The 12,500-nt window shown below is 42.5% G+C and overlaps 1 protein-coding gene and 2 long non-coding RNA genes across 3 annotated transcripts in view; 2 read left to right on the top strand and 1 right to left on the bottom strand.

The window, feature by feature from the left end:
• The first annotated feature begins 1,636 nt into the window (after positions 1 to 1,636).
• LOC134461576 (uncharacterized) lies at positions 1,637 to 9,573 on the top strand. The gene is made up of 4 exons (XR_010037333.1): positions 1,637 to 2,028; positions 3,088 to 3,157; positions 3,454 to 3,546; positions 9,499 to 9,573. It is a non-coding gene; the product is annotated as an uncharacterized LOC134461576 (long non-coding RNA).
• Positions 7,004 to 9,396, bottom strand: LOC134461575 (uncharacterized). The gene is made up of 2 exons (XM_063214469.1): positions 8,876 to 9,396; positions 7,004 to 8,347 (listed from the first exon to the last, which is right to left on the bottom strand). Exons 1-2 carry the CDS (start codon positions 9,284 to 9,286, stop codon positions 7,208 to 7,210), a joined length of 1,551 nt encoding a protein of 516 aa, XP_063070539.1. The 5' UTR covers positions 9,287 to 9,396; the 3' UTR covers positions 7,004 to 7,207.
• Positions 9,574 to 9,864: 291 nt separating the features above from the next.
• Positions 9,865 to 12,500, top strand: part of LOC134461573 (uncharacterized) — a 3,118-nt gene continuing 482 nt past the window's right edge. The window contains exons 1-3 of the long non-coding RNA XR_010037332.1: positions 9,865 to 10,054; positions 10,338 to 10,482; positions 11,152 to 12,500. The exon at positions 11,152 to 12,500 is cut by the window's right edge and continues 482 nt beyond it. This is a non-coding gene — a long non-coding RNA (uncharacterized LOC134461573). The remainder of the gene's footprint in view (positions 10,055 to 10,337; positions 10,483 to 11,151) is intronic.

The raw sequence follows: 12,500 nt of genomic DNA, 5'->3' as shown, positions 1-12,500 counted from the left end.
ATATATGTACAGTAAATATGTGAAATTACATGTGTAATGTCTTGTGTATTCTGCTATGCTACTGGAAACCTTAATTTTCCTCTGGATTAATAAATGATACTCTACCCCAACCAGGGATACGTGTACCACTAGGGGTACGCGAGCACACTGCAGGGGGTACTTGGAAAAATGTAATAATAACAAATGTATGGAGCATAGTCACATTGAGATAGAGGAAGAGATGTAGAACATGGGTTAGGGGGTACTCGTGGTGCAACAAAAAGGCATAGGGGGTTTAAAAAGGTTGTGAAACACTGCTCTACTCTACTCTACTCTACTCTACTCTAGGGTAGACTGAGTACAGTTGAGTACAGGGTACAGTTTAGACAAACCAAATATCTCTGGATAACAACGTAACTCTCATCTAATTTTTGCTGTGGACATGCGCATCGATATCCTCCTTGATCATGGGAAATTTGAAACCAGCACAGAACGCAGATCCAAAGATATTGGGAAAATGCTGTTTTCGACAGGTCAGATTTACCTCACCAGGTTCCTTCAAAAATGAATATCTAATGACCATTAGTTATCCTCTTGATATAAGTTACATGATTGCAAGCCATGATATGTGCTCTAAAAGCAGACATATTTCCTGACATCATAACAGTTAAAACCATTTTAATATCTTTATCAATGTGTGATCTGGCCAGAAGGGGACAGTTTAGACGCTAGCCTGTAGTGCTAATTTCACTATGTAAAACCAATGTAAAGATGCTAACGGGTACAGTTGAGTACAGTATTTTGCTATCGGCCATGCTATTAGCTCCCATGGCTATTACCTCCCATTGATTAGAATGGTGTCTCAACTGTACTCTGCTATGTCTCAACTGTACCCCACCGTTTTTTAGCTAGGGTACAGTCGGGACAAAAGTGCACCTTTTTTGTTTGATTAATTACATAAACATTAAACATCCTAGAGATATAATTCCTTGATTATATATTTGCCCACATCCTGAAAATATGTTCTGTCCAAAACAACTTTCTTTTTAGGACCTTTTAATGGTCTAATTTCTGCGTGGAAGGGGACAAAAATAAAAGTGTACCCAACTGTACTCAGTCTACCCTACTCTACTCTACTCTACTCTACTCTACTCTTTTGATGTCTTTGATTGGGTTGGTATTTTTTCCGTTTTCCTATTCAAGAAAGGGGAGGTTTTGCGGTGTTAATTCAACACTTTGAGAGCCAAAGTAAAAGCAAAAGCCCAACTGGGAATCTCCAACTCCCATTGTCATTGTGACACAGCACTCCACAGCACACAAGTGAACAGTGCACACTGCACACAATGAAAGTGCATTTATGCCTCACCCATGCAACCCAAGCACTGGTTAATTATTCCCCCCAGTAACCTGGTGGGTCAGGAGTTGAACCAGCAACCGTTGGGCTACAAGTGTGATGCCCTAACCGCTTACCCATGACTTTGTGAGTGGGACCTAACTGCACTCCAGGAGACTGTGAAATTCGGCCCTTTGAGTTTCGAATTAACACTGCAAAATGAAACGATTCAGATCCTTAAGACTACCACCTTCAACAGGGAGCCTATTGTTTGGGCCTTCACATCTTGGGGATAATCAAAAACTAAGTGTACACAGTAAATAATGTCCGTAATTAAACGGTACAAACTACCGTATTCGTATGAAGGATTTTTCCGTTATCTCATTCTACGGATGCTTTACCCGTATTTTGAAGAACGCAATGCACTGTGGGATACACTGCCTAAACAGATGTGTCAAAAAATAACACATTGAGATGTGTGTAGACAGCATATTGACAGATTATGTGTCATTTTTGTGTAAGATTTACACAGAATGGGTGAAACCTGAAGTTAAGAGGTTCATTTCTGAGTCGTGCTTGCAATTGAGAAACTAACGGCCGTTTGGCTGTCCCCTCGCGTGACTGTGGACATTTGAAAGCAGACTTCCGCCCGCCTTTTCTACCGTTGGAAATGCAAGATGCGGGCGACTTGACTTCAGACACCGAGAGAGGCTGGCGTAAGTAATTCGCTTTATTTGTATAATTTCGTAACAATTACGAGTGTTAGCGTTAGTTTATGGTTAAACTCAAACCCTGCTTCACAACTTTTGCTGTACGAACATTGGAACAGCCTCAGTGATTCTGTGAACATTAAGCTAGCCTACAATCAGATTTAGCTAGTTACTGGTACTCAGTTAGCTATTGATCTTTAACGCTTGCACTATAAATTATATTTATTTTCTTTTAATTCACATGTGGACTAACTTAATGGTTAAAACGTTTTGTGTTGGGAAAATGAAAGGTTTGAAATGTGATATTGGATGGTTTGCTAACATTGGTTGCTAATAGGGTAACTGATAATTAGCTGGTGGTGTGAAATAAGCCAGGCGGCACTTTACTGATGTGAAGTTGAAAGCTATTTTCTGAACATAAAAGAAAGAAAGAAAGTCGGACAGAATTTATCCAAGGATACTGAAACACTACGGATGGATTGACGTAGAGCTAGTACCGGTAGTGGGGCATAAGTGGATGCTGCTAGTAACAGGTATCGGAGGGGGCAAGAGTGACAGGGGCTAGCTAGCATTTTAAACTTCAGTTAAGCAGTTCTGCGTCAAATCATGTAAATCAGACCGTCCGCCACCCTGGTACATGATAAAGAATAGCACGAGTAAGGAAGCAGTATCCCACTGTTTTGTGTTGGCTTGTGGTCAATAGACAAACTTTGAACCGTAGTTCTGTGTAAGTGTCGTGGTTTTCACCGTTTCAGTATGTAGTTGAATATGGTAGATATGGGCAACTGGTCAACACTGTCGTGTTTTGTCTCGGTAGACCTCGTATGACGGTGTTGGGAAAATACCGGCAGTTGTTTCAGATGGAGGGTGCGACGTGCGAGATGCACGCTCTGTTCGAGGGATAAAACGGCCACGCACGAGATTTTGTAGGCAATGGTAATTGGTGACGATACCATGGCGTTTGAAGAGAAGTTTGAGTTTTAGGTGGCAGAGTTGAACAGCAGACTTCAATGCACTGGGAACTAACGTGCTCTCCCCCTCCCCTCTCTCTTCTCTCTTAATCAGGGCCCAGGTCTTGTGGCCACATCTGTCCAAGCTCCTACTCTGATTGAACAGTTGGATGATCAGACTGATGGTGTGTGTGTGTGTGTGTGTGTGTGTGTGTGTGTGTGTGTGTGTGTGTGTGTGTGTGTGTGTTTCCATGTGTATCATATTGTCTATGTGATCATGTGTCTCATTGCTATCCACTTACAGGCCCTCTGCCTCCTTTCATTTGTTTTTTTTAAAGATTTTTTTTCTGATTATTTTTCTTATTGTTGTATTGTATGCAATTGTGATAAATATGTTAATATATGTTATTGTTATAACACAGAGACTTTGGTAAATGTGAAATTTAAGTACTGCTGTACAATTTTCTGCTCTCATTTTCAGATGAAAAGTGCTACACAGTTCTCACACATCTTCTACCTCCGAAGCCGCTGCAGTGTAAAATCTGAGATGTCTTTTCTGGTTGATTTTGTGCAGGTATGTGTCAAAGGATAGTCACTTTTAAAACGTCTTTTAATTTTTAAAAACACTTTCATGCAGAGCCTCTGTTTGGACCTCATTGCTGTACAGAGTTATGACCTTGTTGTCACCAAAATGTCAATGAGCATATTTTAACCTGCTATTTAAGGCTGTCATAGCCATATTCTTATAACAATAGGGCAGTCATGGGTGAGCGGTTAAGGCGTCAGACTTGCATCCTAGAGGTTGCCGGTTCGACTCCCGACCCGCCAGGTTGGGGGGGGAGTAATCAACCAGTGCTCTCCCCCATCCTCCTCCATGACTGAGGTACCCTGAGCATGGTACCGTCCCACCGCACTGCTCCCCATGGGGCGCCACTGAGGGCTGCCCCCTTGCACGGGTGAGGCATGAATTCAATTTCGTTGTGTGCAGTGTTCACTTGTGTGCTGTGGAGTGCTGTGTCACAATGACAATCGGAGTTGGAGTTTCCCAATGGGCTTTCACTTTCACGGCTTTCAATGCAGTTAAGTTCAAGAGAACTATAGTTTGGTGATATGGATCCCAAACGGAAGGGAACAGCAGCGGTTTGTAGTTGTAGAGAACTAATTAGCGCTAAGAGTTGTTAAAGGGACAGTTTGGTCAATTTCAACATGCAGTTGTAATGCTCACACTACCCTGGACTTGTCAGTGCCTGAGATTTTTTTTCTTCTTCTTCAGCTGTTTCCGAGATCCTGGTCATTGTAATGGGGGCAGCTCTTTGTTTACATTTCAAAAAAACATTTTTATTTATTCCCAAAAACATCCAAAAGGTTATAAAACATCAGCAGACAACTAGCAAACAGCAGTACCTTTTGGGAAAATATTTGGAGTTGGCCTAGGTTTCATTTTTTAAAAATGTAAACAAACGCTGGCCCCATTAGAATTGCTCATATCTCGGAAAGGGCTGAGCCGAAAAATGTGCCATCACCAGGTACTGACAAGTCAAGGGTAGCGTGAGCAATACAACTGCATGTTGAAATTGACCAAACTGTCCCTTTAACCTGTTGTTTCTTGTTTACCTGTCACAGTAGCCCATAGCACTTTTGTCATAGAGAGCAACTTGGTCAGTAAATATCTGCCTGCTGTATACGCAAGTTTTTGACCCGTTTCCGGTTTACTTCCTTAACTACCCCTGTATATGCCCGCCACTTCCGTTCTAACGAGCTCCGATTGAAAGTTAGCTTTGATCGTGTTCGACGCAGTGGGGAAAAAAGGTCATTGTTATGGAAAATTTCAAGAGGAAAAGTGGTTCGGGAACTACGTGTGCAGTGGTTGGCTGCACAAACTCAAGGAAACGCCTGAACGAGTGGTTAGGTCGAGAGTGTTTTGACCACAAACCAGCCACAAAGAGGGAATGTCCATGCCCTCCGTTGTTTACTTTCTTTCGCAAGCCTGATGTCGACGCAGAATCACGGGCCTGGCTGAAGGCATTAAATTTAAAGAATCCACCCCGCAACGTGTTTGTGTGTTCCCATCACTTTGTGGACAAGAGGCCAACCGAGGGTAATCCGTATCCAGAGTTGTGGTTGGGATACAGTCGCTTAACCCAGCCGAAGAGGAGGCGAGTCACCGACCGGACCCCTGCCCCCCCAAAGAAACGTAGACTTCCATCTGATGGTAAGTACAGCAACTTCAGCATGCTAGCTAGCTCCGCTTAGCGCAAATGTTAACAAATTATGAACTTGTTAACCTTATGAGGGTAAGCAACATATCCGTGTATCAAGTCATCATTGGACTTTCATATTTAAATTGCCCTGTTCATGTTAGGGGAGAGATGGGAGACCTGGCGACTGAGTGTCTGTTCACTTGCTCATTTGCTGTCAAATCACCTCACCTGAAGTTTGTAGGGCGTAGCATACAGTAACATTTTAATGTGCAAGCCTTCTGTATTGTCAAAGTAATTAACAATTTGCCTACACATGTTATTTACAGATGTTTTGGCAAGTGTAGACTTACATGGATGGAAGAAATGTCACGTTTTCAAAGTGTGTGTGTGTGTGTGTGTGTGTGTGTGTGTGTGTGTGTGTGTGTGTGGGACAGAGAGAGTGTAATGTTGTAGTACAATTTATGCAGCTGATGTTTTCAGAAAGATGACTACTACTCAACTCAGAGTATAAGCTTATGTTTTTTTGCACATATTAATGTCAGCTACTTGTGTTCTCTTCCCCTTTTTAGATGCTCCTGAAACCTGTCAGCCTGCCTGCGAGACAGAGCCTGCCTGCGAGACCGAGCCTGCCACACCAAAATACAGAGATGCCCAGACCCAGTGGGAGGATCCGTCACTGACTGACCACACATACTGTTCAACATACCAGTCTGTTAAAGTAGATAAGGCCACGCAGTGCGAGGATCCTACTGTGACTAGCACCACAGTCATTGATGATTCCAGGTCTCGGCTGTATACAGGAGTGCGCATGGTTCAATTTTTCACCATGGTGACGGCGTTGTTGCCTTTCAGTAAGCCATCAATTACCCTTCCTGTTGTAGACCAAATCCTGATGACCTTGATGAAGCTAAAACTAAATTTAATATTAGGAGATATTTCTCACCGTTTCAGTGTGTCTACATCCATGGCGAGCATTGTGATTAGTCACTGGATTTGTGTGATGGGTGAACAGTTCAAAGTCCTGATCCCCTGGCTTCCAAGAGAGACCATTCGTGCCACCATGCCCTTACCGTTTCAGAGGAACTATCCCCGAACCACCTGCATCATTGACTGTGCCGAAAGTGCCATGCAGAGAGCAACAAACCAAGATTCGAGGAGTGACACGTTCAGTCAGTATAAATCACGCAATACTGTGAAATATCTTGTCGCTGTGGCCCCTAATGGGCTAATCATGTTTATATCTGAGTCATATGCTGGCAGAAGCAGCGATAAGTTCATCACCATGGACAGTGGTTTCCTTGATTATCTTAGGGCTGGTGATGAGGTCATGGCGGACCGTGGGTTCACCATTCGAGACCTGCTTAGTGAAAGAAAGGTCAGTTTGAACATCCCTGCATTCACCTACAGGCGTAAGCAGTTGACCAATGAGGAGATAACGCGAACCAGGCGAGTAGCCAATGTCCGTATACATGTGGAAAGAGCAATCCAGAGACTAAAGGTCTTTAAGATTTTATCCCAGACCGTTCCCATCAGCATGGCATGTAAACTGGACAACATCTTGATCATCTGTGCTGGCCTAGTTAACCTGAGAAGCCCATTGATCAGAATGCCTAATGAGATTTAGAATCTTGCCTTGTATCCCTGTGTATTGTAATTTGTTAATATTGTAAATGATTTTTATAGTGATGTTATTGTGTGGTCTTGTTTTGTACTTCACTTTTTAATGTAAGGATTAAATACATGGTATTTCTTGTTGAAGCCATTCGTTTCATTTTCTCAAAACATTTAATTAATCTTGTTATTAATGTCCAGGATGAGTGTACTATGAATGAATTGTGTTAAAAGAAATTGTAAGCTTAACACTCTAAAGAAGATGGGGGAACACATGATTGTAGTTTCATAATGATTTGAAATTTAATCAACATTTATTTTCAAGTCTGTACAAGAAACATATATCACATTCATTAATATATTACATTTTCTAAACACCAGACATCTGCTGGCAGGCACCCTTATGCATCTACATAAGGCAGCTTATTTTGGTTTTACAATGCTGAGATACCTACTGCAGAACTGTAATCTTCCCTCAACAAAATCATCAACAATTTTTGGGAGCATGTGGGAAAAGTAGAATGTGCGCAACCTTGGGATATGCTCCTGAACAAAGTCTTGGTCATAGGGTACTTCTATTTCTAGGTGCTCCGTTTTGTTCCAGATGACCAACTTGGCGTGCTGAAGCCCTGTGCAGTACATCCCAAGCTGAACCTGCATGTAGTAGCCCTTTTGACCGTTAGAGGCAATAAGGTATTCTACCCTATCGCCGTTTGCCACAGTTGTGATTTCACAGCCCTTTGTTGCCAAAAATTCATCCATTGACTTGTTTCCCATCACTGGTGTTTTGATCTCTAAAAGAGTGTCTTTGTTAATCACTCCATCGGGTGATGCTGCAAGCCACGGCTCCATTTTACACACCACTAACCCTTTACACTCGATGCTGTTGCCCAGAGTTTCCAAATGGTCCCTTGCCACTTCCTCCCCCTCTGCTCCTTGGCGAGTTGCGGCATTGCCACGGAAGGATGGATGTAAGTGCTCTGACAAAAACTTCTCAGGCGCTGTGGTTAAGCGAATGGGCACCTTTTTTGCTGTGCTTGCTGTAATGCGCACTCTCCTTGCATCATGCCAAACCTGTTCTTTGCTCTGTTGTTTGGTAGCCCTCTCAATCTCCTCAAACTTGGGTGTGGGCATATCAATGTATTGATTGTAAAAAGTTCTGCATTTTTCACAAGCCAGTGGTGTGTGGTGTTCATCATGGCTTAGGAGATGGAGGTGTGGGCATGGTGTTGGATCAGTGATGTTGGTGGTGTCGGCATTAAGGCAGAGCTGAAGGAGGCTATCCCCAGGGCAATTGAAAAGTGCTGCCATTGGTGAGGCAAGCGCGTTCTTCCTCCACTCTTCATGACTTCTAAAGAGTCTCACCTCCTGTGCTGGTTCTGGAGAGGAAGAGGATGGCTGTGCAGTTGATTGCAGCTGGTAGAGGTCTGTCCTCTTGTGTCTCTTGAAGCTCACATACTTCATCTTCCTCTGTCCAGCATTTCTTTTAGACCCAGCATTCCACTGGTTCTGTCCGTCTGTGCAGGCGAGCCCGGTTTTGCCCTGTCTCACAGCATTTTCTACCTAGAGAGAGATATTTAAAAACAGGGCATTAGTATTGTAATGAGTTAAGAAATGTGTTATTCGTGTTGCCACCTGTCCACATTTTTTACTGATTGTCCAGAATTTTAATGACCTATCCTGGGGAAAAAAAACCTTTCCTGGACAATGAATGAAGGATAGCTTACAATTGCGTACAAGCAAAGCGGTCAATTGAGTTTGAAATGTCCAGGATTTTTTTCAGACAGAGGTGGCAACCCTATGTGTTATTATGATCATCCTCTCTCACACACGCGCACAATTTTTCCAGGAAAAAAAAAACTTTCCTGGACAATGAATTCAGGATAGCTTACCATTGTGTACAAGCAAAGAGGTCGACTGAGTTTGAAATGTCCAGGATTTTTTTTTTTTCAGACAGAGGTGGTAACCCTATGTGTTATCATGATCATCCTCTATCACACACGTACACTAACCAAGTCAATATGATGTAGTTCAACTAATTAAAGTCATAAAAAGATATATAAGCCTAGAGTACAATGGTCAAATAGTTACCTTCCACAGGATCGCAGCTGCATGGGAACAAGATCTTCCAGGTCCAGCGACACACGTACATCCAGCTGTTTTGATGTCTCCCGCTTCTGTGGTTAGCACCCAAGCATTGTGCCAGGCGCTATTCAAGCACTGACTTGGTTCAACATCGGCTTTCAAATAAACAAAACGTTCGTGCTTGTAAGACATTATGCGACCAACTTTCTGACTGTGCAAATACTGATATGCCTCGGAGGCTTTTAAGTTGTCCATGGCTTTTCCATCCGTTGCTAGGGAGTCCACGAAATAAGCACAAATATTTCCATACGTTACGTTCGGCCATGTTGTCATACTATCCTCCCAGTTCTGCACATAATCCGGGTGGGGGATAGTAACGCCATCTCCTGTTAAAGTATTTAAACTGTGTTCCCACATTATTAGCGTGCGGTCTAAGTGTGGGCTGTCAAGGTTTGTTTACATTGGAAAACGCTGTGCAGCCCTTTTCCGGCGGAAGTTCCATGCATTTAGAAGAGTAATGGCGCCACCCAGTGTTTGTGACGTAAACTTGTCTATAAAGTAGCAGTATTTGGATAAGTTACAGCTAACACGGACGGCGAACTTTAGACTGTATATTGTGTGTTTGACAGATTTCTGACAGCGACAGCGATGGTGAGGGAAGCAGTGTACCGAACTCTCAGATGACTCGGACCAGGTGACCAAACACATGCAAAACACAATGTGAGTACACAAACACACACACACACAGACCATGAGTCAACACAGTATCCCCTACAATATTTTTCCCATTTATTGCTGTATGCTTACCATATCCATCATGTGTGTTGTGTGTGTGTATGTGTTGGTGTTAGGACTGTGCTGAGGCGTTCCGCCGCCCTCCCCCTCCACACCACTCAAGGCACGCCACGCACTGACACTATCTCTACAGTGTCTTGTCAACTTTCCTTACATTGTGTGTGTGTGTGTGTGTGTGTGTGTGTGTATGACAGGGAGATTAACAAGAGGCTGGATGCTGCGTCCATCACCAGAGGGGCCGGGATTGCTGCGGCAGCTAGCCAATTAAAGGAGGAGGATGAAGGAGAGGAGTCTGACGATGCAGACATCGCCATCGTATGCAGGCCACGCCCTCGCAGGAAAACCAGCCAATGAAAGCGCTCGCATCAGCAGAACACACCGGCACGACTGGTAAACTTAAAGATACGCCACAGACCAGACATACACCAAATACAACTAGCACAGGTAAACACACACACACACACACACACACACACACACACACACACACACACACACACACACACACACACACAGAGCAGGACATCTGTTTTGTATAGCGCTTTGCCTAGTCAAAGACTTTTTACAGGAAGTATTATAAATCTGTTTTATAGTTGGGGGAAGCCATGGAAAGTAGAGAACCCTATACAGCTGATGTGTGTGTAAGTAATATTTATGTGTATGTGTGTTGCAGACAGAGCTTCTGAAGCATGCAGTGGAAGAGCTGTCAGTCAAGCTAAAGGTCCCGCCCTCCAACCTGCTGCTGCTGCACGGAGAGGCGGAACTTAACACCTCACACACTATTGGCCAGCTAGGACTCTGCATCGCTGACATCATTGGTAGGCGTGTGTGTGTGTGTGTGTGTGTGCGTGCGTGCGTGCGTGCGTGCGTGCGTGCGTGTGTGTGTGTGTTGGTGCAAGTCAGTCTTGGCTCCTTGATATTATACTGTATAAGTTCATACGTATACCGGTCATATATATGAAGAGTTTATTTGCAAAACGGTGTATCTCCATTTTGTAGAATGTTGGGAAATTAACAATTTTGTATTGGGCATTCCACTGCATTGCATTGCAAAATGAATTTCATATACCGGTAAGTTGAAAAAGTATGTTCTCAAAATATTTGAATGGCAAGAATTCACACATAGGTGATAGGACCTCTGGACAGCCATTTTCAATAATAAAATGCAAAAAATGGTAGATACACCGTTTTGCAAATAAACTCTTCATATGTATATATAAATAATGAAATTAAAAATGTATTACATTAAATTCACTCAGTTTAATGAAGATCTAAGAAGATGTCATGATATCAATGTATGTATACCTGTAGTTGATTCGGCTATACTTAGTTTGACTGGTATGCTCATACCTTTCAATCAGTTAAGTAACACTTGCTATTAAGTATTATTGATGATGTGTCTCTCTCTCTCTCTCTCTCTCTCTCTCTCTCTCTGTCTCTCTTTCTCTCGTCCTTTTTCTTCTTCCTCCTCTTCTACTTCTTCTCAGTCTGGAACCAACTTCACATCCCTCTTCACTGCACTACTGACACTGAGATGGAATCCACAACCCAACCACTAGTGGTCTGCATTGGGAACCTGAAGAGTCTGTCATCACCACCAGGAATGACCGCGTGACCATTCCCGTTGCAGACGGCCTGACTTGCACAATTGACAAGCTGTTCAAGCTTTACTGGGTCTGCAACTTGTCATATCCAGCACAGCTCAGCTCTGTTTTCACCTTCTTTGAATATGTTTATGACGTTCCATCTCAACCAACAAACGACCAAAGGTACTAGAACTTCTCTCAAAGCTTCCCAGCAACCCAGTGATCACTCAACATGTGTTTATGCCCAAGTACACGCTTTGTCAGATGCACAGGGCATGACGATAATATGCAGCCAAGATGGCTGTTCAAGTGTACAAGGACTTACTACGTAGACACCACCAGTCCACAACAACAGAAATGGGTGTATCTTTCAATGACTCTTTTGAATCCACTGACATTCAGACAACCTATGCAGCTTCAAGTAACACCTGAAGAAAGAGCATTTTGTGTTCCTTCTCAAGGACAGATTCTCTATAATTTACCACTTAATGACAATTTATCTGTGTTCATGCTTGTTAGGATTATTACTGAGAATTATTTTGATTATCATTTTGGCAACACTTTATTTTAGCATTACATCTATTAGCTCTAATACATACAGTATTAATGCCTGTATGCTCTAAGTAACTTGTAAGGCATGCACTAAGCAAAATCAAATATATGTTAGGCATGTATTCGCAAATTACTTGTTCATGCACAATTAGGGATTTATTACCTAATATAACCTCAATAAGGACCTAACAAATGTTTGATTTCGCTTAGTACATGCCTTACAAGTTACTTATACAGGCATTAACCCATTGATGCTGGATGTTGCATTGGCCCTGGCGCCTGGAGTTTTGTATGGCATCAGCACCCTTTTCTGCAAGTGCTTTAGGCATCAATGGGTTAACATATTATGTATTAGTGCTAAGCGATGTAATGTTAAAATTAAGTGTTACCATCATATTTTTAAAAAATATATATGTTGTAAAACTGGACGATTGTGAAATGATATGATGTGGCAGATGTAAGACCCATTGATGTAATGCAGAGTTTTCATTCAGATGAACTGTCTCTTAACCCAAGGTACAATGTCTTTTCTTTCAATATGTTGGAAGCTATTTCATAACAATGTTATTTTCAAGAATATTCAACACTATTTCGAATTTCAAGACTTTCTGGTTTTGTTATACACCGGTAATGTTGTTAAGAGATGATAGTGTACGAGTCATAATCAATACTTCATGAAATTGGCAGTGGTGTTAATT

Source organism: Engraulis encrasicolus, chromosome 13, assembly GCF_034702125.1.
Source record: "Engraulis encrasicolus isolate BLACKSEA-1 chromosome 13, IST_EnEncr_1.0, whole genome shotgun sequence".
In the NCBI taxonomy this organism is placed as follows: domain Eukaryota; kingdom Metazoa; phylum Chordata; class Actinopteri; order Clupeiformes; family Engraulidae; genus Engraulis; species Engraulis encrasicolus.
This window is presented reverse-complemented; position numbering and strand designations above follow the sequence as displayed.